Raw genomic sequence first — 25,796 nt, 5'->3', positions numbered from 1 at the left:
TGGAACTGGCGCTGTGATCTCAGCTCCATTGGCCAATGGCATGGCTCAGGGCAACAGGCTAGCACGGGCGATGATGGCACTGGCAGAAAAAAAAAGTTGCTGGTGGTGTTAAGAACGTTCCGCTGGTCGGCGCTGAGATTTTTTTTTCTTCTTCCTTCTCTCTCCTCCTCAACTACGGCGAGGGCATCCTTCAAGCTTCTTTTTTTTCTATTCTCGACCTGATCCCTCTGAAGGACGCCTTCTAATTATTGTTGAGGCAGCAGATGAGCGCGAGGTAGCTCTTGACCTGCCCGGGAAAAGCTCTGAGAACGAGTTTTTCTTGTCAGTCGTCTCCAGCCGCCTTCGCCCCTCTTCCAGTTCACTCACTCATTGTTATTAGCAGAATCTTGCCCTACGTCCGGTGTCGGTAGCTGAATCTGGAGAAGAAGAACCTGAAGAACTTGTAAGACGACAGAAAAGTCCCAAGCTTCAGCTATTTTCACTCCTTCAGTACTCTGAACTTCCATCCAAGTCAGAATTTCCACGCTATAAACACAATGGCTGTCCAGCTACGGAAACCCGCTACAGCTAGCCATAGCGGCGATGAGCGGCCGGTGTGCCTGGAGCTTGAAGATGGCACCATCTACCAGGGCTTCAGCTTCGGTGCGGAGAAGAGCATCGCCGGAGAGCTGGTCTTCCAGACCGGTATGGTGGGGTATCCCGAATCTATCACGGACCCCTCATATCGTGGCCAGATCCTTGTCATCACATTTCCCCTAGTCGGAAACTATGGTGTCCCTTCGCGCGAGACGCTTGATGAGCTGCTTGGCGATCTGCCTGCCCACTTCGAGTCCTCGCAGATTCACATTGCTGGTCTCGTTACCGCTTCCTACTGCGGCGAAGATTTCTCCCACTTCCTCGCTACCTCTTCTCTTGGCACATGGCTCAAGGAACAGGGCGTCCCGGCCATGTATGGCGTGGACACCAGAGCCTTGACCAAGAGAATCCGAGAGAAGGGTAGCATGCTGGGCAAGATGAGACTTGCCAGCGCTACTGCAACGGCGGATAGCCTCGCCTCTCTCGATGCCTTCGAGGCAATTGACTGGGTGAACCCCAACACACAAAACTTGGTGGCACAGGGTGAGTTCCCCCATATGCCCCTCTTTCTACTAGATGTAAACCCAAAACATAAAAAGAAATATGCTCATGCCTTTCGTAGTATCCGTCAAGGAGCCTAAGCTGTATAAGCCTCCCGCGTCCGTCGTTGCTCGCCAGCATCCTTCCGGCCGGACAATCCGTGTTCTGTGTGTTGATGTCGGCATGAAGTTCAACCAGCTTCGATGCTTCCTCAAGCGTGGTGTCGAAGTCGTAGTCTGCCCTTGGGACTATGACGTGACCAAGGCGACCAGCGAGGAGTACGACGGTCTCTTCATCTCCAACGGCCCCGGTGACCCAGCTATGCTCGAGAGCACTGCCAAGAACATTGCTGCCGTGATGGAGCTCAACAAGATTCCCATCTTTGGTATCTGCCTGGGTCACCAGCTGATGGCCCGCGCCGCTGGTGCAAAGACCACCAAGATGAAGTTTGGTAACCGCGGTCACAACATTCCTTGCACAAGCATGGTTACTGGAAAGTGCCACATCACCTCCCAGAACCACGGTTTCGCTGTGGATGCCGGCTCTCTGCCTACAGGCTGGACAGAGCTCTTCGTCAACGCCAACGATGGCAGCAACGAGGGTATCATGCACGTTGAGAAGCCATACTTCAGTGTCCAGTTCCACCCTGAGAGCACCCCGGGCCCTCGAGACACCGAATATCTTTTCGATGTATTCATTAATACCATGGCCAGCTGTGCTGAGAACTCTGCTCTGTTGCAGTCTCCTGTCTCCTTCCCCGGTGGAGCTATCGAGGAGAACGAGAGACTTCATCCCCGTGTCTCTGTCAAGAAGGTTCTTGTTCTTGGCAGTGGCGGTCTCAGCATTGGTCAAGCCGGAGAGTTCGACTACTCTGGTAGCCAGGCTATCAAGGCGCTGAAGGAGGAAGGCATCTACACTGTGCTCATCAACCCCAACATTGCCACCATTCAGACCTCAAAGGGCTTGGCTGACAAGGTCTACTTCCTCCCCGTCAACGCCGACTTTGTGCGCAAGGTCATTCAGTACGAGCGACCGGATGCCATCTACGTTACCTTTGGTGGTCAAACCGCCCTTCAGGTCGGTATCCAGCTCAAAGACGAGTTTGAGAGCCTCGGTGTCAAAGTTCTAGGTACTCCCATTGATACCATTATCACAACCGAAGACCGTGAGCTCTTTGCTCGAAGCATGGACTCCATTGGCGAGAAGTGCGCCAAGTCTGCTTCAGCCAACAACGTCGAGGAGGCCCTCCACGTTGTCAAGGACATTGGCTTTCCCGTCATCGTCCGTGCTGCCTATGCCCTGGGTGGTCTAGGTAGTGGTTTCGCCAACAACGAACAAGAATTGACGGACCTTTGCCACAAGGCCTTTGCCGCTAGTCCTCAAGTTCTTATCGAGCGAAGTATGAAGGGATGGAAAGAGATTGAGTATGAAGTCGTCCGAGATGCTCAGGACAACTGCATTACTGTTTGTAACATGGAAAACTTTGATCCTCTCGGTATTCACACCGGTGACTCCATTGTTGTTGCCCCCTCGCAGACCCTTTCCGATGAGGACTACAACATGCTCCGAACAACGGCCGTCAATGTCATTCGACACCTTGGCGTTGTCGGTGAGTGTAACATTCAGTATGCTCTGAACCCCTTCTCCAGGGAGTACTGCATTATTGAGGTCAACGCTCGTCTGTCTCGATCCTCTGCTTTGGCTTCCAAGGCTACCGGTTACCCCCTGGCGTTTATTGCCGCTAAGCTGGGTCTCGGAATTCCTCTCAAGGAGATTAAGAACTCGGTGACCAAGGTCACATGCGCCTGCTTTGAGCCGTCCCTCGATTATGTCGTTGTCAAGATGCCCAGATGGGACTTGAAGAAATTCACTCGTGTTTCCACCCAGCTTGGCTCTTCCATGAAGAGTGTCGGTGAGGTCATGAGCATTGGTCGCACATTCGAAGAAGCCATCCAAAAGGCTATCCGAGCCATCGATTTCCACAATCTTGGTTTTGGCGAGACCAAGGCTCTCATGAGCATCGATGATGAGCTGCAAACACCCTCTGACCAGCGTCTGTTTGCTATTGCCAACGCCATGCACCAGGGTTATTCAGTCGACAAGATTTGGGAGATGACCAGAATCGACAAGTGGTTCCTCCGGAAGCTCATGGGCTTGAGCGACTTTGCCAAGGCTATGCCTCAATACAGCACCGCCGATATTGCACTCAACCCCGGCATTCTTCTCCAGGCCAAGCGTCTGGGCTTTTCCGACCGACAGCTTGCCAAGTTCTGGAGCTCAAACGAGATTGCTGTTCGCAGACTCAGACTCGAGGCTGGCGTCCAGCCCTTTGTCAAGCAGATTGATACCGTTGCTGCCGAGTTTCCTGCCTTCACAAACTACCTGTATCTCACCTACAACGCGTCTGAGCACGATGTTGACTTTGATGACCACGGTGTCATGGTTCTGGGCTCTGGTGTGTACCGAATTGGTTCATCTGTCGAGTTTGATTGGTGCTCTGTTCGCGCCATCCGCACTCTGCGAGCCACCGGCCACAAGACCATCATGGTCAACTACAACCCAGAGACAGTCTCCACCGATTACGACGAGGCCGATAAGCTGTACTTTGAGAACATCACTCTTGAGACGATCTTGGATATCTACCAGCTGGAAAACGCCAGCGGTGTCCTTGGTGCCATGGGTGGTCAGACTCCCAACAACATTGCTCTGCCCCTCCACCGTGCCGGTGTCAAGGTGCTGGGCACCTCTCCTGAGATGATTGATACCGCCGAAAACCGTTACAAGTTCTCTCGTATGCTGGACCGAATCGAAGTTGACCAGCCCACTTGGAAGGAGCTTACCAGCTTCGAAGAGGCCCAGGCTTTCTGCCAAAAGGTGTCTTATCCCGTGCTTGTTCGACCTTCATACGTCCTCTCTGGTGCGGCCATGAACACTGTCTACTCTGAGAAGGACCTGGAAAGCTACTTGGCCCAGGCCGCCGAGGTCTCACGCGAACACCCTGTCGTTATCACAAAGTATATTGAGAACGCCAAGGAGATTGAGATGGACGCTGTTGCCAAGGATGGTGTTGTTGTTGGTCACTTCATCTCTGAGCACGTTGAGAATGCCGGTGTCCACTCTGGTGATGCCACTCTCATCCTACCACCGCAAGATCTTGAACGTACCACCATTTCACGCATTGAAGAGGCTACTCGCAAGATTGGTGCCGCTTTGAACGTGACCGGTCCCTTCAACATCCAGTTCATCGCGAAGGACAACGACATCAAGGTTATTGAGTGTAACGTCCGAGCTTCTCGTTCGTTCCCCTTTGTTTCCAAGGTCATGGGAGTTGATTTGATCGAGATGGCCACCAAGGCAATCATGGGCCAGCCTTTCCAAGAGTACCCACCTACAGATATCGCCCCTGACTGCGTCGGTATCAAGGTTCCCCAGTTCAGTTTCTCTCGTCTTTCTGGCGCTGATCCTGTTCTTGGTGTCGAGATGGCTTCCACTGGTGAAGTTGCTTGTTTCGGTGTTGACAAGAACGAGGCATACCTCAAGGCTCTCTTGTCTACCGGATTCAAGATTCCCAAGAAGAACATTCTCCTGTCCATTGGTTCGTTCAAGGACAAGAAAGAGATGCTTCCATCAGTCCAGAAGCTCCAGAAGATTGGCTACAAACTGTTTGCCACCGCTGGTACTGCCGATTTCCTTCAGGAGCACGGTGTCCCTGTCCAGTACCTCGAAGTCCTCGGCAAGGAGGAAGACAAGGATTCCGAGTTTTCTCTCACTCAGCATCTTTCCAAGAACACGATTGATCTGTACATCAACTTGCCTTCCAACAACAAGTACCGCCGCCCCGCAAACTACATGAGCAGAGGCTACCAGACTCGTCGTATGGCTGTTGACTACCAGATTCCTCTGGTAACCAACGTCAAGAACGCCAAGATCCTCATTGAGGCTATTGCTCGAAGCTTCGATCTTAGCGTTAGCAAGCGTGACTACCAGACCAGCCATAAGACGGTTGTCCTTCCTGGATTGGTCAACGTTGCAGCCTTTGTTCCTGGCCTTGTCACGCCAGAGAGCCACGATATGGAGACTGTTACCAAGGCCTCCATCTCTGCAGGCTTCAGCATGATTCGTGTCATGCCTCTGGGTCTGGAAGGCGCCATTACCGACGGCATCACTCTCAGGGCCGCTCAGCAGAACAGCAAGCTCGGTGACTACTGCGACTACAACCTGTCTGTTTCAGCCACCTCGGATAACGACAGCCAGATTAGCACCCTTGCTGGCGAAGTCGGCTCGCTCTTCATTCCCTTCAACCACTTGTCTGGCAACATTAGCAAGGTGGCTGCCGTCACTGCCCACTTTGATGCTTGGCCGGCGCACAAGGTCATTGTCACTGACGCCAAGCTGACTGACCTCGCCTCGATCCTTTTGCTGGCTTCCCTGCACAACCGCCGCATTCACGTTACGTCAGTCACGAACAAGGACGACATTCGTCTGATTGCGCTTAGCAAGGCCAAGGGACTGCGCGTTTCTTGTGATGTCTCCATCTACTCCCTGTACCTTTCTACCAAGGACTACCCTGAGCTAGATCGACTCCTCCCGTCCCCGAAGGATCAGGCAGCTCTTTGGGAAAACATGTCAACCATTGACGTCTTCTCTGTTGGAAGCCTGCCCTACCAGCTGGCTGAGTCTCTAGGAAAGAAGGCCGACACGTCGAGTGGCATTGCGGATGCTCTTCCGCTCCTGCTCACCTCTGTTACTGAGGGCAAGCTGACGATTGACGATCTCAAGCAGAAGCTTTACCAGAACCCCATGGAAATCTTTGAGCTCCATGATCAAGTTGGCACCAGCATTGAGGTCGAGATCGACCGCGCCTACCCAGTCCAGCCTGGCAGCGTTTGGTCGCCGTTTGAAGGCCGTCTTATGCGCGGATCTGTTCGCAGAGTTACCTTCCAGGACGCCACGGTCTGCTTGGATGGTGAACTCTTGGCGGTGCCTCCTAAGGGCAAGGACATGTCTTCGCACAGCATTTCCCGTGAAGTCCCGACTTCTCCTGCTTTGAAGCCCGCCATTGGTCTCATTACTCAAGTGACCGAGAGCCCCAAGCCCAGACAACCCGCTGGTTTTAGCAGCCCCAAGATTGCCGCTCGTTTCCGCAATCTTGATGGACTTGGCTCTCCTGCTAGACTTGGAGGCGCTGTGGATGAACTTGGCCTGACTTTGTCTCCTCAGCCAGCAACCAACTCTCTTCAGCAGCTGCTGTCGCAGCCCAACTCGTTCAAGAACTCCCACGTTCTGTCCGTGAAACAGTACACTCGATCTGACCTGCACTTACTGTTCACAGTGGCTCAAGAGATGCGACTCGGCGTCCAGCGCGAGGGTGTTTTGAACGTTCTCCGCGGCCGTGTTCTCTGCACGCTGTTCTATGAGCCTTCCACCCGAACGTCTGCTTCATTCGACGCTGCCATGCAGAGACTTGGAGGACGTACCATTGCGATTTCGACCTCTACCTCGTCTGTCCTGAAGGGTGAGACGCTGCAGGATACTCTGCGAACCCTGGCCTGCTACGGAGATGCTGTTGTCTTGCGTCACCCTCAGGAGACTTCTGTGGACATTGCCAATAAGTACTGCCCTGTCCCCGTAGTCAACGGCGGAAACGGCAGCAAGGAGCACCCAACTCAGGCTTTCCTCGACCTCTTTACCATCCGTGAGGAGCTGGGTACCGTGAAGGGCTTGACAATTACCTTCTTGGGTGATCTTTTGTATGGCCGACCCGTCCACTCGCTGGTGTACCTGCTCCAGCACTACCAGGTCAAGGTTCAGCTCGTGTCTCCCAAGGCGCTGTCTCTCCCTGCCAAGGTGAAGGAACAGTTGATTGCCTCTGGACAGCTGTTGGTTGAGTCAGAGACCCTGACACCCGAAATCCTTGCCCGCAGCGATGTGTTGTACTGCACACGCGTGCAGAAGGAACGCTTCGAGAGCGTGGAGGCTTATGAGAAGGTGAAGGACTCGTACCGCGTGGACAATGCTACGCTGAAGAACGCCAAGAGCTCCATGGTTGTGCTGCACCCTCTTCCAAGGAACGAGGAGGTGGCTGAGGAGGTGGACTTTGACCAGCGGGCGGCGTACTTTAGACAGGTAAGGACGCCCCTTTCCTCGCGAAAAGGGATTGAATTTGCTAACTTTGTGATAGATGCGGTATGGTCTTTACTGCAGGATGGCGCTCCTGGCACTTGTTATGGCTAGCTCGTAGAGAAGCCATTTCATAGTCAGATGTGGAATTCCGGATGAAGACTGTACAGAGTAGAACTTGTTTCTTATTTCGATGTTTTATCTCGGTTTATTTTTTTGGGACGGATGAATGGGACACAAAAAGGGGCACGATGTAGAAGGTTATTTCTTTTTTTTTTTCCAAAGGGCGTTACACATATTAGACTACGTCCTAGGTATTAAACCCGTATTTATGGCATCGTCTGCCTATTTTCGGAAGGGTTTGGCGTTATTTGGTGTTTTTTTGAGAGCGTTCTGTGAGAGGCATTTAGCCCACAGGCGCATAAGATACCCCGTACTATGATACCCAATAGATTTGATGCGTATACGTATGTATACGTACGTTTATACGTCGTGTACGTACGTTGCGTACGTTTTGTTTATATGTCGTGTGTGTTTTATATGTGTGTGTTTTATATGTGTGTTGTGTGTCTATTTCAGCAGAGGCGCAAGAGCGTCCAAAGCTTCCGTGGAGTTGTGAGAGACTAAGTGGAAATGGTTCCGCACCAGCGCCCCAGCTAGAACAGCCACTGTACAATATACTCTTGCTTACGACCAGTGAAAATGGGTATTTGGAGTAGATGGTACTTGAGGTTTTGGCTTCTGGTTAGATGGCAGGTTATTTATGCAGATCTCACTGAGATGCACCTCTTGTGAGAATCGGTGGCGTGGGGCTGGCAAAGCACGATGTCATTGATTTCATCAGAAGCCACAACATGTACATAATGAATGCAGTTTCTACGAAATACTGATCTGAAGTACTGTTTATCATTCAGTACCTTACACGGCCATACTTTTAATTTTTTTCTTCGCAGCAGCAATAAACCACGCCACTGTCTAAATAAGTATTTACAACGGCAAAGCACGGAGAGGGCGTCATTACCTTTCCGGATCGCCCCCACTTTATTTTTCTAAGCATCGCTAAAGCTTTTCCCTCTCAGCCTCATCCTCTCTCCAGCTGACTTGTTTCTTAACTCATCAGCAGTCCATTCTTATCTAATTTTCAAGAGGGAGACTCATATTGAATTACAGAACGCGGAAAGACCTACCGGCTTGGTTAGAATAAAATAAAAAAAGACAGAAACGACCAGGTGACCTATAGTGGTGTGACTATAAACTGGGGGGGTAATGCGATTGAACCGCCTGCGATATTTTGCTTCATCAACGACAACGACGACATCCGCTGCAGCAAAGATGGCGCTGTACCGACGCCCTTCGCTGGTTGCGACGAATGAGGAGGAGAAGCTGATTTGTACGTCTTCACCATGATTGACTCGCATCCTACTTTCTCAAATACATCTCATGCCCTATGATAACATGACTCACTCCGTCCCCAACTCCCCTCACCTTCATCCTCTCACACACAACCTCATATACATACATTCAAATCATCTAACATGACAATCTCCAAAACAGTCGCCCCCGCAGGCCACAACCCCCACGGCCAAGCCCCCCAATTCACCCTCTCCCAGCTACACCTCCACGACCTCAACCCAACGTCGCCCATCCCCCAATTCCACGCCTGGTTCTCCCTCGCCCAGCGCACGCCGTCCATCTCCCAGCCCGAGGCCTGCACCCTCTCCACCGCCGAGCTGCCCTCGGGCCGCGTGTCCTCGCGCGTCGTCTACCTCAAGGAGCTCGACGCCCACGGCTTCGTCATGTACACCAACCTCGGCACCTCGCGCAAGGCCCGCGACCTGGCCACCAACCCGCACGCCAGCCTCGTGTTTTATTGGCCGCCGCTGCAGCGCCAGGTCCGCGTCGAAGGGATTACGGAGACGAACTCGCGCGAGGAGAGCCAGACGTATTTCGATACGCGCGTGAGGGGCAGCAGGATCGGTGCGTGGGCGAGCAAGCAGTCCGTGGTGCTGACGCCAAAGTCGAAGAAAGTGAATGGTGGACTTGAAAAGACGAAGGAGGCCGAGGCCGAATCAGCAGTAGCTACGTCAGATGGCGAGGAAGAGAAAGAAGATGACGGAAGAGCCGAGCTGGAGGGCTGGGTCAAAGACGTCGAGGAGCGCTTCAAGGACCAGGACAAGATCCCCGTGCCCGACTTCTGGGGCGGACTCCGCCTGGTGCCGCAGCGAGTTGAGTTCTGGCAGGGCCGTGAGAGCAGGCTGCACGATCGCTTCGTGTACGAGTGGGAGGAGGGCAAGGATGGCAAAGAGGGGCGATGGCGACTGGAGAGGTTGAGTCCCTGATTCTGATATGGCCATGTATGTGTGTGTTCTTTACCTTGAGAAAAAGGGGGTTATGCTCCCTGGTATACGCAGTAATGAGTGATACCTATATGCATGTATCATTAGAAAATACAAGGGCATTTTAAAAGATAGAAGAAAGGTACTGATATCGACACGAAAGAGGAGTCATCAGACAGTGACAGAAGTTAATGAGGTGGAAATAACCAATCGTGTGGGATATCATATCCGCTCGCCTCGACAGGCAAGCAGCACTAAATGATTTACTCTGCTATGCTTGGTACGTAGATAAATACATGCATGTAGCTAATAAAAAGAAGATCCAAGTGGTATAAAAAGACGCAATTGTCCCATCCAAATAGCAATATCCAGATCAAAAACACCTTCAAGTAGTGATTCCCATGGGTGCTTTGCCCATAAATGTGTCCACCCGACAAAAGAAGATGAAACAAGGATGCAGCTCATCAAATGCTTCCCTTGTTTACAACAAAGTGACCAATAATAAGAGTAAAGAATTGAATGATCCAAGAAAACAGCAAAAGACTCCGTAGCCCAAGTAGCCAGTGTCTATCGGGTTGACCATTGCTCCTCGCTTTGCGATTCTCCAAAACGCCATAATAAATATGCTCGTGTGCCCAACATGCTAAGCGTATAAAAATAGAAAGCCAGGTATTAAAAAAGAATAAAATGCCCATCGCTTTGTCAATGACTCGTCAAAAAAAAAAAAAAAAAAAAAAAATGTCCCTCTGTGTTGAGGGATTATCAGCCGCAGCGTCGACCTTCTTTGCTGTCCCCACATCATCGAAACCCGTCTAGCAGAGCCACTCCAAGCGTCTTGGAGCGGTTGTGGCTCGGCACAAACTCGCACTCGCTGCCTGCTGCGCTATCCGGAGGCGTGGGCTCGCGAGCCGTGTTCCATCGCAATCCTGACTCTTCTAGCTCTCCAGCAAGTTGCATGTCCACCATGGCATCCGTGAGGCAGTCTTCGTCGCACAGCGGCAAGATGCGGTAGTCCAGGCTCTCCATCATACGCAGCTCCGTCAAGTTGAGCTGCTTGTTTGACCATAGGCCGCGGCCCCATGCAAGACGGTAAAAGTCCGGTGGCTGCTGCGAGTCCCGCGTGAACTTTGCGGCAATTATAAGGGCAGCCAGTATGATGACTTCGGGACGTACGGAATCGATGTGAAGCTGTTGGCGGGGAGCGTCGCGCGGTGTCGAAGGGAGTGAGTGCCGCTTGATGAGCGCCGGTGATGTCACGGTGAGCGAGTCCAGATCGTGATCGTCAGAGCGCATAGGACACGAGAGCGGGCATGAGAGCCGCCATGTTCGCGCAAATTTGGTGTCGAGGCTGTCGAGAATGCAAACCGCCAGCGCCAGCTCCTCCATGGAAAGATCAGCCCGCGATAGCATGGCCTGCACGAAGGGCACCGAGGCGCTCGCCAGCGACGCCGATGCGGGAATCAGATTCACGAGATGGATGGCGGGACCTGTAACCCAAACTGTTAGCCATGTGATTCGCCCATGTCCAAAGCGGCAAATGCAAGTCCCGAGGGGTTGCAGCGGTAATAATATCCCGTACTCCGTATTCCGCGATCCGTGTAAGCACATGCAAGCGGTCTGCGCTACACGGGGTACTTTGCAGAGTACCTCGCAGAGTACTTTGCAGAGACACGCGCTGGATAGGCAGCTAAAAACTCACCTCGATATCGCGGGTTCAGCGTGTCATCATCCTCGAGCGATTGGTCTGCGAATGACGACTTGTTCAAGGTCGGGGGTGGCGTGGGCAATCTGGAGAGCGGCCGGTATATGAAGCTGGTGCGCTCATACTCGTAATCACTGTCGTCATCGGCAAAGCGCACATCTCGGCTGCCTCCTCGCTGCATTGTGGTGGTGCTGGTGGTGATGTCGTGTTGTTTCTGTGGTATATGGTTCGAGTGCTGTAGGGCCGCTTCCCATGGCTTGCCTTGCAAGTAACAGCTCCTCTAGACTTCGACGTGGTATCAACCTTGTCCCTTCCTTTGAATTCGTCCTTTTTATTGTATTCCTTCTCGGTAAAAGCTTCTCTTTTTTTAATCGCTGTCGTATAGATATGTCGTCGTGGGCAGAGTGTATAGAGCGGGGGCAGCAGCGAATAAGTAGCAGTACCAGGCCGTAGCAGCGACTCGTCGATTGTGGCCGGGAGCGGTATCTGATCACGCGAGCACAAATGCAAGTAATCGGCAGCAAATGCAGCAACAAACGAGCGACGCAGCAGTGATTCAATGCCGAGAGGGACGCAGGTGGGAGATGGCGGTGCTAATATATGAATCCAAACCGCCGTCTCGAGGCAAGCATGTCATGTACTCCGTGCAGGCTCAGGTACAGGGGGGTCCCCTCCCTAGGAGAAGCCCGCGCTGATGCTTCCAGTCTCTGTATTCCCGTCTGGATACCGGCCAAGTAAGGCTGAACACTATAAGCACAGTGCTGACCCCAGCGGAGGCGGTGCCAAGGCCAGGGAGCCCAGTGACCGTGCGGTGGCGCACCCGCTAAAGCCCGCTAGAGCACCAGCGGAGAGAGCGCCAAAAGAAGGCCGCTAAGGGGGACCTTCCAGGGGCTCTCCGCCAGCGAATAGAGAGCCGCTGCTGCTCGGCAACATCACAGTCCAAGGAACAGCACTCCGAGAGCTTCGGAGGTACCAGCCGGCGGCGCACTCTATGCGCAAGTACCTGAACTCTTGCTGTTCCCGCTAGTAGCTTATGTATGCATCAATCAATCAAAATGGAACCCCAAGGCGGTTTCGCTTGGCCATGCTGCTGCTGCAAGTGAGATTGAACATGTGAGATTTTGCTTGATGAGGTCGAGACAAGTATAGCTTATTTGCTCACCAATCTTTGTCTTCTCGTCTCTATTCTTAGCCTCGTGGTTCGTCTTGGGGCTCGGACAGCGTGCACGAAAGAGAATGGAAAGACAAAAGAAAAAGAAAAACTAGCTAAGCGTTGCTCTAGTAGAGCTGCTCGCTTGGCTGCCAGAAATTCTTGAAGATGTCTGCTCACAAGACATTCCATTCCCCGTGCTACGCACTCGGCGAATCAGCATCTGGTCGGACCATCTTATCAACCAAAATGCTCATTCGCGTACGTAAATCGTTCAATATTGCAATCAACCATGTGCTGTCTCTGCAGGAACAGTTCGTCGGTGAACAACGGCAGCGTGAACAGCCCTTGCCTCTTCTGTCTCAATAGTGACATGTCCCCGAGTCTGCAGCAAGCGGTGAATGCTTGGCCCCTCCTTTCTCATACCAAAGCAGGTAGTTCATGGATCCTCTTCGCTTAAACAGGACATCTTCGAGATCGCGTCGCCAGGCCCTGCCAGGAACAGCTCGTTGATTTCATTCATACAATCTTCATCGAGTGTTCCATCGCTTGCTGCCGCTGCTGCCGTTGTCAGTCCAGTTCAAGCCCAATCTGGTCCAGCGTGTCTCTGTGGCCCCTTTTCTGTCCAAACGTCATTATCCCTGACGCGCGACGCTGAATACGAGCCCTCCAGTTTTCCTACTTCGGCTCGTACGAGCACCGTCCTCCGTGGCTTGAAAACAGTGCGGTGCTAATGAAGCGTGATTTACAGCTCTTGCTAGTACTTGCAGCGCGGCTCGTGGCTGTGGCGTCTAACCGTCGTCTGCCAGCGATTCTTCCCACGGTGGAGACGCGGCGAACAAACACCATCGACCCCTTTAATTATGAACTTCCAGTCACCTCACGGAGAAAAGGGCGATGCCGGGATTCCGCCAAGTAGACATCGGGTCCTCTTATTTTCGTTCCTTTTTCTCAGCTAGCAGCAATATCATCCAAAGCTCATATTTTTGGAAAATATTTTGCTTAGCTTGCTCCGCCTTCGTCTAGCTGTTAAACCGAGATTGCGTGACTAGTTGATCAAGCAACTTGAACGCTAGATTTGCATATCCCATCTTGGCAGTCGTTTCATTGCCCCTTGCAGCAAGATGGCCTACTGCCAATGATACCATCGTAATCAATGGAGAAGATCCGAGCCCTTTGGCCCACAAGCATCGTGCAATGGACACGGAGTACCTGATGATCATTGTCTAACAGAGCAAACCTTAATCGCTAACCCGCATTATGAAATGCGCGGAGGGTCAGGCGCATATTGTGCAGAGGCAGATGCAGTCTATGGCTAGCAAAGGAGGTGGCGTATCGGGAATTTTGGACAGAAGCGGACACTTCAGAATATTCCTCATCCGCAATTCGTTTCAAGGCGATATGGAGTACAAATAGCACCGAAATATTCGTCAAGAGCAACACTATACCACTCATTGACCCAAAGAACGGCGGGGGTCTCAGCTAGCTCAGGATTGTCTCGATTTGGCCCCCGTTGCCGATGCTGCCGCGGATCATTTACACGATGGGGCCTGTAAACTGCCATTAGTGCTGGCAAATTTCGGACAAGATGTAAAAGAAGATAGAAACCGATTCCCACAACGCGCAGATGGTATCTAGATGACGACTACCAAGCACGGAGAACGGCACAAGGGGCGTCAGGATTGGTTGATATTTTCGGAAGCGGCAACGAAGCCAATCTGGGCTTGGTGGCTTGGTATACGCGATATTGCTCGGTGAATCTTAGAGTTTGCCAAGGTCCTGGAAATTAAGTTACCCAGCCTCGCTAACAATGCCTATGAACCGCTTGTTGCGAGACATGGGATTCATTGCACCGTGGACGAAGTTGAGAATAGGGGATGAGGAGAAAGAAAACTGCGAAATCAAGGAGAGATGTCAAAATTTAGATTCAGTCTCGAGAGGAAAGATTGTAACGGTTCAAGCTGGCGAGGAAGGCACCATCTCTGCTCCTTCTGTGTACCATGGGTACATACGGTGCTTCTAATATTCCGCATCTACGGATAATCTAATCTCTTATGTCATCACAACTACAGAAGCTGTATCCCAAACGTCAACACCGTTACTTGTCGTCTTTTGCCCCTAATGCAGAGCAGATGATGAAAATAATGAATACTGAAAATAATGATTACTGCATCCAGTGCTTACGAAATAGGGCTTTACGCTTTCTACTGACGCAAAAATAAGCGTCCTTTATCTACTCAGGGTCCAACACGTGCACGACACCTGAAAGTCCTAGCATCACGCCTAGTTTCGACGTCGGGCCTTACCGCTCAATAGCCCGGACTCAACGGCGAATCTTTTCTACTAAACGGAGTGGAGAGGGAGAAACTGCTCCACGGCGCTGTGCTCCATTTCTGGGCGGACAGAGCAAGTTATAGCATGTAAGGGCCTGCTTACATGCCGCCTCGCTCTCTCCGCGTGACGATAGTGATGACCACATCCTCTTCTTGTGAGCTGATACATCCATAATCCTAAATGTTTTATGGTATATTCTACTAATCTGATCTCAAGCCAATATGACTGGATCCACGTATTGACCAAAAAAAAAAAAAAAAAAATCAGCATGATACGTGGCTGCCAGCTAGCTCGCCGCAAACCGAGGCGGCGAGTGTCTTAGCGTAGGCATTTTGCCCTCAGCTCTTCGCACTAATCATCTCTTCCCGCGGCCATGAGAGGAGCATCAAACGCCACGTACATGTCAGATGCTATTTAAGAGCCGGCCCTTACTGTAAAGGGTCTTCTGGGAGCAGTCAGCCTCAACAAAGCCGTCAGGATTTGACCCAGGCTTTCGCCATGGGTCTAATATAGCAGTCTGACCTAGATCCCATCGTTCCATACAAAGTGCTCATCCAAACTACACTAGAGAGCTGGCAAATTTATGACGAGTCGTGCAGTCTTGGCGGTATGAGCCATTTAAGAGCACCTTGGTCACTTCAAAGGCAAAACATTTGCATACTTCATTGCCTTCAAGGCGCAACTACACGCCTTCTATGGGATGGCTCTAGCACTAGCTTGGAGCGGCTGAAGTGTCTGAGCACAGGAGAAAAAAAACTACAAATCATAATCATAAAACATTTACTCGATCAGGTTCAGCGATAGCTAGTATATCATTTTAATATGAGAAAGCATAGTCTGAAACTGTATAATCATTAGATAGCTATAAGCCAGACAAATGCGAGTTTGATGAAGACTTTTTTACACGTATAGACGACTTCTCTTCTCAAGATACGTGGCTAGGTAGTGTAAAGCTTGCTCACAAGGGAATTGAACATACGTAAAGATGGTTTATTTCGAAATCCTTTTCAGAGGGCCGCCTTAGCCAATATTACTAGCCCCATTACGGCATACACTGCCAAGTTCTGGTTATATAAGTGCCGAAAATGCGTGATACATAGCTCAAAGCTGTCTGCATTCATATCTGAGTGTGAAAAAAAGACAAGTGCTACATGTTTACTTCCAGAACTGGCTATAAGAAACGCTCATGTCCCACTAGAAACTATCTCACACTTACTCCACATTGCATATTTCGCCTGCTATGTTCAGACTATCATGGTTTGATGTTGTTTTGTGAGATTTTTCAATTAAAGACTCAGTCAGCTAAGCAGCTACCTTGACAATAACATCTCAAATGGAGAGGAGAAAGTATCAGTCTCGCTCCTTGAGTACCTAACTTGGCATAACAATTGCTTTCAAAATCGGAAAACAACTTTCCAAATATGGTCTCCCTGCTTTCCAGCCACGCGGGATATCGCTTTTATATCTTGGAACCTTAGAATTCACAATAATCTCACTAATAGAGAGGTGAAAGTAAACCGGGAGAAGTAGTCATACACCATCTAGACCATACTCGCCGCACTCGCCATATTCCATCTGTCTCCTTTCTCTTTCTTTTTCTCTTTCTCCTCTCTTTCTTTCTCTATCCTTTCCCTTTCCTCGTCCTCCAACCTTCTTATGTAATCTCTTCTCGCCAACTTCCTCCCTTCCTTTCCGTCTCTCTTCCGATTCTCATTCATTTTCGCCCGCATCTTCTTTTGTTTCTCTAATTCCATTAAGCGCATCGCATCTCGCCTTCCTATACTGATCAAATCTAGCAAAAGAGTTCCAATTTCTTTGCAATAAGATACTACAAAGCTCAAGATCATAGGCCCAAAAAACCATAGGAAAATAGTCAAGGCAGTCACAGGTATTGTAACAGCCCAGTAGATCCAAAATTTGTCAGAGAAGCCCCAAATGCCCGTTGGAGCATCAAAATTGAAAAAAGAGGTGCTGAAGAGAGCAGTAACATATGCAGCCGGGAGGAAAAGCAGACCGGCTAAAGAAATGGCTCTCGTAGCTCCGGACTCTATTTGAGAAGATTTATTGAACGAAAGAGTTATCTCAGCCTTAACACGCTCGTAATTGGACTCGGCGCGATGACGAAGATGAGTGAGTGTTGTTTGAAGAAGGCCAAGACGATTTTTGATGTTCTGAGGAAAAGGATCGAAACGGTCCACTTTTTCATTGCTACTAGGCTCGGTAGCTGTAAAGTGATCGTGATACTTTTGCATGCTGTCCAGGATGGATTCGGCGACATGAAGAGTCTCGTTGATGTGAAGACTATGGCGTGAGACTTCATGGAGGTAGTCAAACGGGTCACGATAAAGAGTCCGATGTTTCTCGTAGTTCCTAATAAGAGTTCGAGATTCCCAAACGCACACATCGTGGAGAGCGGCAACTTTTTCAACCATGGCGGGATACGCCCAAAAGGGATCGCTAAGCTCATGAGGCTTGAGTTGTTCAATGATAAAGTCTCCAACCTGTTGTGCAAACTCGGGATGGTCGAAGAGGACAATCTCAGTGCGGCTTTTCGGGCGTTCATCCAAAGGAGCTTCATCCAAAGGAGCTTTATCTGAAAGAGCTTTATCTGAAGGAGCATACCATCGCACGAAAGCATTTAGCTTAACCCACCTATAATCGATATCATTTTTATTATGGTGGCCAGAGTCTGCGCTGTTGACATGTTTCATGAGGAATCGAAGCCAGGAGACTACTCTTCCCGTCAGTACACGAATGATTCATAATTCTTACATAGTAAGCGGTTATATGCAGGAGTATGGAGTGATAGTAATCGCCCACTTACTGGTGCCTGTCCGATTCGTCCCACTCGCATCAAGCACATTTTCGTATCCAAAATAGCCGTTGGACCGCCTCGACAGCGTCGTCCACCATATCGGTGGTATATGAAATTTTTCATCGAATACCTTCTTGCATGTATAGCATTTACGCACTTCGTCTCCTTTGGCATAACTGTTCAAGTAAACAATCTTGTCAGATACACAGAAATACCAATAATACAAGAGTTGGGAGAGAGATGGAACTGACATGATAACAACATCAGCCTCAGCAAAGTGTTTGGATCTATCACTCGCTATGGCGTCCGCAGAGATCGTCCCTTCAAATTCTCCTTCTAGATTGTTGGTTGTCAATGAATGAACTCCTTCCTCTTCACAATTCTTCTCCAGAGGCTCTGGACTGTTGGTAGGAAGATGAAGGATGTGTAAAAAATACGTGGCGGTGTACGGAGCAAGACAGCGAGACGAACCTGGAGATTTATGCCATGCCTGGTATCTAAAGGACTTGCAGTCACAGCCTCTAGATGATATCAAACTCATCATCTCTCCGGGATAAATGTAAGTTTACAGCCGATCAACCTTGCTTGAGATATTCGCGAAGAGAGAGAAAGGCCTGCGAAGGAAGCAAAAAGGCGCATATATGAGCAACATCAACCCGGCGAGCATCAGGCCACAGCAATGCCACCTAGGCGTAGTATATGAAAACAGATTGACCTGTCAAGTGTCTTACATTTAGCATTCGCCAATATTACGGTGCATCAGTCGAGCAGAAGAATGGAGAAGCCGGCATGCAATGTGTATATCCAGGATTGGCCTCATCCCCATCTTATGGGGCTTTTTGAGGGAGACATACCCGCTACTGCATCGCCTCACCCGGTACGACCAGAATTCGCCTCGGGGCGGCCAACGACGCCGAGGCGACGTGAGTGTATAAGTAGTATATAAATTCGCCTTTCACAACATAGTTTTGATGTCACACCGTCCAGTAACCGTCCAGTATTGACCACTTAAACCGTGCTGCCTTTTGCCGCCATGGTGGAAAAAAAACTCCAGAAACCCCCTGTCTACCCCTCAGGCAGGCCAATTAGGCAGGCCAATTAGGCAGGCCAGGGGGCTATGTCGGTTGGATCCCATCCCAGCCTATGAAAAAGAGGCAGAATGTGATGAATAGCGCTCAGATGATGCATGCATGTCTTGGAGAAAAGCCCCGGTTACTGCCGATACGTTTAGTAGACAAATGCCGCAGACGAGGTGCGAGTGCAGGTTGGTACTGACATTCATGAATCGGTTACCAAAACGAAAATAATTCTAAGAGTGTTGTTCTTTAAACAGATAATGAAATGTCTCTATGCACTAGCTTAAGTCACATATGTAGCACTTCATGAGGGAAAATTCAGCGGGAAAGTTCAGCGGGATCCGCGCAAGGTGGAATTCTGGAGTGGCCTTTCAAGAACGACTACTCGTGCGAGGAAACAGATGCTGTTAATGAGGCAGGCGCTGGCAGTGTGTTCCTTGACTCGCTAGGTAGGCACCAATCTATACCTAACCTGAGGCTGAGCTGTAGTAATTAATATATCCGGGGCTTTCCTGCAAATCGCCTTCAGAGCATAGCCCCCGTGCTCCCATATAAGGCGACTTTGGTTACGCAATAAATCACATGCTTTCTTTCCCTCTTTCTTTCTCATTCTTACTCTCCTTTTACTTGAATATTTCTCAATCTTTGTAACGGCTTGTGAGGCGAAATTGCGTCCATGTATTTAGCACTCTCGCTTCCTTCACTTTGCGGCTCAAAATGGCCCCCAGGCGTGCTTAATTGAGATGAATCTCACTGATAACAATCGTGGTAATCAATCCGTCCTATCATATTCCAGGTTTCTCGTTCAATAGTTAAAATCACCCCTGCTAGCATCTTGCAGCATCTGGCAGCATCGTACATGAATCCTTCCGAAATGATCGTGGTCGTCAGGCTGGAGCATCCTATCATGTTCCGGAATTTATCGCTTATCAACCCAACCCTGTATACCCCGGATATCATCTACAATAGATAAAAACTTCCGAAAGCAGCCATGACATTTGCTTAAACTGGCCTATCATGTTCTGAGTCGGCGTCTTTCGTAAGGGGCATATGCGAATTGGAGTGTAGCCAAGATCAGTCATATCTACGGATAAGATCACTTTACTCCATTGAACAAAGCGAAAATTAGCCAACACCAATCTTTCATTTTAGCAGACTATTCTATTTAGTCCGTCTTCAAATTCGAATAAGACAAATCGTAGTCATGTCGTATAGTAATCAGAGCTTTAAATCAGCGTACAAAACCACTTTAGTCAAAAGAAATGCGCAAGATTCGGCTTGTAGTAACATCACATTTAAGCAGACCAGATACTTTATTGATTTCGCCTTGATATCGAAGAATAAAGCGACAGACTGGGTTTCCTATAACAATAAAACCTTCACGGCTACAAGCCGTCTCCATAGCTGAAGTAAAGCATAAGAGTTTTTATTCGCAGTGGTTACGCTACACGGAAGGGCTGTTTTGTTAAGCCTCATTTAGTTCATAAGAGATAAACAAAATACTTTTTTTTTAGACTTATGAAAGATGTTATAGAGGGGCTGGCGTTAGCAGCCTGTAATTGAGGCTACATGTATCTATCCGGGGGGGAGGGACTCAAATGAATAATAATAAAGCAAGACAAGACCAGCAAACAGAAGGGGAAATTTCACAACGGGGAAACAAATCACTTTTTGGAACCCTAACTAAAGAGAAACCCAGCGTTGGAACCGCCCAGACTCCACTGGTAGGATATAGCTTAGATTAGAATAAGCCCGAAAGAATTGACGCGCATCGAGGATGGGGTCTGAATAGGAGGTCAAATGACAAGCTTGGAAGAACTTAAGAATGTAGAATTGGGAAAAGGTACCAGCACCCGAGTGATATTACAGCAATCCAGCTATAGCTTAATACAGCTGTTAGTCTGTCTATAAAATACTTACCTAACAGAAGTAGCACAAGTATCCCATGCTATATGTACCCATGGATGGAGTGCTGGATTTCGTTTCCTTAAGGATTTCATATATCATTTCTCACCGGAGAAAAAAATCCAAGACACAAATCATGAGCGTTAGCTAAGTCGCGGCATACCTTCAGGTAATTTCCAAGACGGTCTAAGTGCTGCTCAAGCTCGTAATAGTACTCCATCTGCTTGATACCTACCTAGGTACGTCTTTCACATCCCTCAACAAGTCATCATCTTGAGGAGCACCCATAATTAATGAAAGGAAAATCCGTTTCTTCGTATATTTTATTGTTCGCTGCACACAATCGCAAGTCTTTACATATATTTAAAACCCTCCCTTATGTTTCCCCCTCCCCCTTTCCATCCCTAAGTCTTCCATTTCAACGCCGGGAAAATAACTGTAAGAAAAAAAAAATCGCAACTGCCACGGAACATCAATAACATCAACAAGGTGCTGACCCCGTTGTGCAGCGTGTTAGAGTTTTTCTGTCTGTCTACTCGTGCGTGCGTGCGTGCGCGTCTGTTTCGTATGTTCGTCTTCTTTGCAGCAGCTCCAAAATAGTTTATACCGCCCTTTATCGAATCCTGCACCTCATACTCTCCATCTATTGTGGGGGGAACTGTTGGTCTTCCATTTGGGGGACACCCTCGACGTTGTGGTAGTCAAGAATTTCAGAGTACCTGTGAGATGTGTTAAAGGATATGACGACATAATACCATAGCGTAGTGGCAACATACATCATGATTTTCCAAGTATCAACGGGGAGATCAGCATCGTTGAAACTCCAGTCAAACTTCTCTTCAGCAACAGGCTCATCGGTAGGGTCGTGGTATGGGGCAAGGTAGTCGTGGGCCAGAGCTTCAGTAGCGGTTATTCGCTTCTTAGGGTCGAAAACGAGCATTCGCTCCAAGAGATCGATAGCTATGTGTTCGAGTTAGAAAGAGTTTCTCGGTATCATAATAACCGAAAGGAATCCGTCTCATACCTGAATCATCTGCATTCTTAAACTTATTCCGAAGAGGCTGTCTCTCACGCTTTGGCAGCGACTTGACGAAGCGCAACGTCTAATACAATGTCAATTCTGGGCCGCCCATGAAAATGTAGCAATGAGGGAGAGAGAAACTCACATTCTCGCTAGCAATAGTGTTGATAACATCGTCCGGAGGCGTGCCAAGCAGTTCAGTGATGATGGAGAACTGGTTCACGTGGTCCTTGCCCGGGAACAGAGGCTTGCCCTCCAGCATCTCGGCAAAGATGCATCCAGCACTCCAGATATCGACCTCGACATCGTACTTTTGCCATGTGAGCATGATCTCGGGGGCGCGGTAGTATCGTGTTGATACGTAACCCGTCATCTGCGGGTCCTGGATTCGGGCCAGACCAAAGTCGCAAATTTTGAGATCGCAGTTTTCGTTGACGAGGATGTTGCTAGGCTTGAGATCACGATGGACGACACCGGCGGAGTGGACATATTTCAGGCCTCGCTATATAGAGAGATGCGTGTTAGCTGCCGTTGCGTTGCAGGAACCTCGAATGCTGGCATGTAAAATGCCAGCACATGTGACCGCATACCATAATCTGATAGAGGAAGTATTGAATGAATTGTTTCTCGAGCGGCCGTGATGTTAATAATCGGTGCAAGTCGGTTCCGAGAAGCTCTGTGACGAAGTAGCTGCAGAGAACGATATTAGCGGTGATACGCGAAAGAGGCAGGAAGTCTTGGGGGAAAAAATGAACATACATATCCTCAAGGGGAGAGATGAAGATGTCGCTGAGAGAGATAACCTAAGTAGGTAGCGAGAGCCGTTAGCATCAAGGCAATCAGAAACGTAAGACACCGGGGCGCCGTAAGCATCAAGCTGACGCAATAGGCGGCGAGTGGGAGAAAAGAGAGAAAAGCAGCAAGGAAAGCGCATACATTTTCGTGTCGGAGATGCTTGAGCAGCTTCAGTTCTCGATACGTCCGCTTAGCGAGCACAGGCGTGCTGAAGGGCTTCATAATCTTCTTGACAGCAACATTTTGGTTGGTGAGCTGGTCCCGCGCAGAGCTATATTTGGCGGGGGAGGGGAAGACGTCGCAGATTAGCATGGATGCCCATCTCCCAGCAATCAAAAAGAGCCAAGAACAAAGCCCAAGGAGAAAAAACGAGGGAAAACTTACCAAACAAGACCAAACGCTCCCATGCCCACAGGCTGGAGGTCTGAGTATCTACACGAATTGCATCAGCTTCAGAGAGTCCCCCCGCTTTTGGCACGTCGCCGTTGGTTTGCAGCCTCTCGCATACCTTGAAGTGATCTCAAACGTGGTGCCAAAGATCTGCGCACGCACAAACTCGGCCATTGTGACGGATCGTTGGGGATTTCGCGGGGAAATAACGACGAGAAAAATAGAGGCCCAAAAAGCGAGGCTGCGAAAGATTCAATGTCGGGGGCGCGATGAGCGGGGCAAACGGTAAAAGAGTTGTCGTGAAGGCGGCGAAAAAGAGCGGGATCTCAAAAGTGCTAGAAACCGGACCCCTCTTCTTTTTCTTTAAAAAAAAAAATCAAGGATGATGTTGTGCTGATGCTTCAGTCGGCTCGGTTGGAAGAAGCCTGGAGGTAAAAAAGGTGGTAGGTAATCCGCAGGAGCTCAGGAGTTCCACTCGCTGCTAATAAGGCGGGGGTTAAACAGCGGCTAGGCGTCTGATATCAGCTGCTAAATCTCGATCTCGGGCGTCGTTGGGAATCGAACAATCGAACGGTGCTGCAAATTGCGGTCGAGCGCAAAATTCAGTGGTCGATTTCTTGGGGTTTGTAAAGAAGAAGAAATAAAAAAAAATTACCTCTCCTTTTTTATTCGTTCTTTGCGAAGTCGCTTCTTTTCGCGCTGGCGGATCTTCGGATCGTTCCAACAGAGAAAGCAAAGGCGGGGTGAAGGTTCTGGTTCTGGTTTCTGCAGCCCGCGAGAAGGACAGGGAAGAACGGCGGGCGCCTAAATAACACCGCGTTAGCTGGGCGCACGTGGAAAGACCGCCAGCCTTTCGGCTTGGAGCAGGCAAAGCGCGGTGCGCGGGGTAAATGGAGGTAACTGGCAGCGAACTGAAGCCAATTGTCCTTGAATTGGAATCCAAGTAGGAATCAGCCAGGTTGAAGGACTTGGCTCTCTGATTCCCTCAATTCGCCTTCTTTGCCTCTCATTTTTGTATTTGTGAATGCGCCCTTTGCTCATTTCCCAACTTACGTGTGTGTTAGCAAATGCCAAGATCGCTGAATGTCACCGACAGCGCAATCAAGCCGTTGGCGGTCGAAAGATGTAAAAAAACCGGTAAAGAGCAAAAAAAGAAGGAGGTTTTCTGTCTCTGCGGAAACAGAAAGAAAAAAAAGAATGGAGTGTAATTTCGTCAAGGCGGGCACTGTTCGAAAGAAACTAAACAGCAAAAGTTGCCTTCCGCGGTCCTGTCTAGTACTTATAAACCCAGCGCTGGTCTCAAGGGCGATCGATCGAGATTTGTCGGATTCGGATCCAGGGAGCTGCAAAAAGCCAATGCTTTTGACTGAGGGTTTGGTTTCGTCGAAGCACAAGCGCAAAAAGTTCAACCTTGTACTACACCGGCTTTTATCCAAATAGGAAGCTCTTCTTATACGCTCTTATACGCAAAAAGACCAAGCAATTCTCCGTTCGAGGCAGCACAAGAGCTAGGCTGGTGAAGTTGGACTGTCTCTGTGTCTTTCCAGCATCAAACAAACTACACAACGCGCCGAGAAACAAGAGGGCACCAGCCAGTCTATAAACGAACAACCCCCCCCCTCCAACTATTCTAACGATCCCCTCGTTTTTTTTTCTTTTCCCAGGGACTTCCGTCGTCATCGCACACACACCAACGCAGCAGCCCCCATTTTCTTCTCCATCCCGCAGCCAGCGCTTCAGGGGACAGGCGCACATACGCACAATCTCGTTACCCAGACCCTTTCCCGGTGACGACATCGTGCGCTGGGCTCTCGTTCCTGCTACATGAGTTAGGACCCCCCATGCCTAAATGATACCCTGGCCAGGGATCATTTTAGCTGGGAAGCCCATGTTTTCTCGCGGGAGTGTCATCCCCCATCTTACCACTACAAGCTACCCAAGTTGAGCAGTACAGGTACCTAGTTCTAAAAAAATCCGGCTAGTTGCAGAGTATCAGTCTGAATGTGTATGGGAGGTGATGCGCATCTTGCTTCGCATCTCTGATCATCGCCGGGTTAAAAATTAGAAAAACCGCCACAATCAAGAATCAAGAAATCGCCAACGAAAAGTACAAATCCCATCCCAAATCCAGATCGACATTTCCATAAAGACCATTTAGAACTAAAAAGCCCTTCGAAGATTCTCTCAAAGCTTCTTCTCTTCCGTTCTCCTCATTCTCTTCTCTCCCCACCAAAATCATTCCCACACAAACTTCAAGTCCAAGGCCAAACCCGACCCAGTCCAACCCAACCTAGACGACGCCTTTTTCTCCTCTCCTGCATCCGATTCGCTCAAACTCAGCCTCTTCTTTCTCACCCCCTCTTCTCTATTCCCACATGCACAATATCCTGCAGATATAGCACCCAAGGCTCATAACCACACCAAACGCAACTTCTGTTACAGTCTGAAGCACCTTTCGTCCAGTGATGCATCCATGACGTCACCACTAATCTATCCTCAACCCACTTAGCCTTCCTAAAAAAGGCCCTCAGTGATCCAATCGCATCAAGTACCACATACTTTGTTCCATCCCATCGTTCGCGCCAAGATACCCATCATGAAAAGTACCCGCTACATCATTTCTGCTCCACGACCGATTCAGACGCCTAAATCCAGGAACGAGCCACTTCCGCCCATCGAGATAACGGCTGCGAATCGGCTGCGAATCGGCTTCAAAGCCACGCTGGAGATTTTGCTCCGGCCTCTTCCCACCTCAATTTGACCAATTTTTCCAACTAACCAGCCCACTTCGTGGTGTCACCGCTAAATTGCAATTCCAAGATATCTAAGTTGTCTAGCATTACACCGGCATCACGATCATATGTCGGTGAACTACATAGAACACGGCATCACCACAATCAACTTTACACATGCATGAAGTAGGAGTTGCCAGCATCGTCACATGCCACCGAATATACAAATGAAAAAGTCTTAAACTCAGTTCAATATTTGGACGTTCATCATTATAGGAAGAGAGAGCCGTTTTCCATGCCTCCC

General features: G+C 49.5%; 5 protein-coding genes across 5 annotated transcripts; 2 read left to right on the top strand and 3 right to left on the bottom strand.

Annotated features, from left to right (window-relative positions):
- Positions 1–536: 536 nt before the first annotated feature.
- On the top strand, positions 537–7,357 carry TGAM01_v209809 (protein pyrABCN; the record flags this gene model as incomplete). The annotated part of the gene is made up of 3 exons (XM_018808600.2): positions 537–1,119; positions 1,199–7,242; positions 7,298–7,357. 3 exons carry the CDS (start codon positions 537–539, stop codon positions 7,355–7,357), a joined length of 6,687 nt encoding a protein of 2,228 aa, XP_018658141.2.
- Positions 7,358–8,771: 1,414 nt separating this feature from the next.
- TGAM01_v209808 (pyridoxamine 5'-phosphate oxidase) lies at positions 8,772–9,575 on the top strand (the record flags this gene model as incomplete). The annotated part of the gene is made up of 1 exon (XM_018808601.2): positions 8,772–9,575. The coding sequence occupies one exon, from the start codon at positions 8,772–8,774 to the stop codon at positions 9,573–9,575; it is 804 nt and encodes a 267-aa protein (XP_018658142.2).
- Positions 9,576–10,370: 795 nt separating this feature from the next.
- Positions 10,371–11,455, bottom strand: TGAM01_v209807 (hypothetical protein; the record flags this gene model as incomplete). The annotated part of the gene is made up of 2 exons (XM_018808602.1): positions 10,371–11,059; positions 11,272–11,455. 2 exons carry the CDS (start codon positions 11,453–11,455, stop codon positions 10,371–10,373), a joined length of 873 nt encoding a protein of 290 aa, XP_018658143.1.
- Positions 11,456–16,299: 4,844 nt separating this feature from the next.
- On the bottom strand, positions 16,300–18,117 carry TGAM01_v209806 (hypothetical protein; the record flags this gene model as incomplete). The annotated part of the gene is made up of 4 exons (XM_024550640.1): positions 16,300–17,489; positions 17,583–17,749; positions 17,825–17,909; positions 18,045–18,117. 4 exons carry the CDS (start codon positions 18,115–18,117, stop codon positions 16,300–16,302), a joined length of 1,515 nt encoding a protein of 504 aa, XP_024404623.1.
- Positions 18,118–21,197: 3,080 nt separating this feature from the next.
- Positions 21,198–22,934, bottom strand: TGAM01_v209805 (mitogen-activated protein kinase sty1; the record flags this gene model as incomplete). The annotated part of the gene is made up of 9 exons (XM_018808604.1): positions 21,198–21,273; positions 21,331–21,514; positions 21,579–21,657; positions 21,721–22,077; positions 22,166–22,265; positions 22,335–22,378; positions 22,512–22,641; positions 22,755–22,802; positions 22,879–22,934. 9 exons carry the CDS (start codon positions 22,932–22,934, stop codon positions 21,198–21,200), a joined length of 1,074 nt encoding a protein of 357 aa, XP_018658145.1.
- Positions 22,935–25,796: the final 2,862 nt, after the last annotated feature.

Source organism: Trichoderma gamsii, assembly GCF_001481775.2.
Source record: "Trichoderma gamsii strain T6085 chromosome Unknown Scaffold_51.2, whole genome shotgun sequence".
Lineage (NCBI taxonomy): Eukaryota > Fungi > Ascomycota > Sordariomycetes > Hypocreales > Hypocreaceae > Trichoderma > Trichoderma gamsii.
This window is presented reverse-complemented; position numbering and strand designations above follow the sequence as displayed.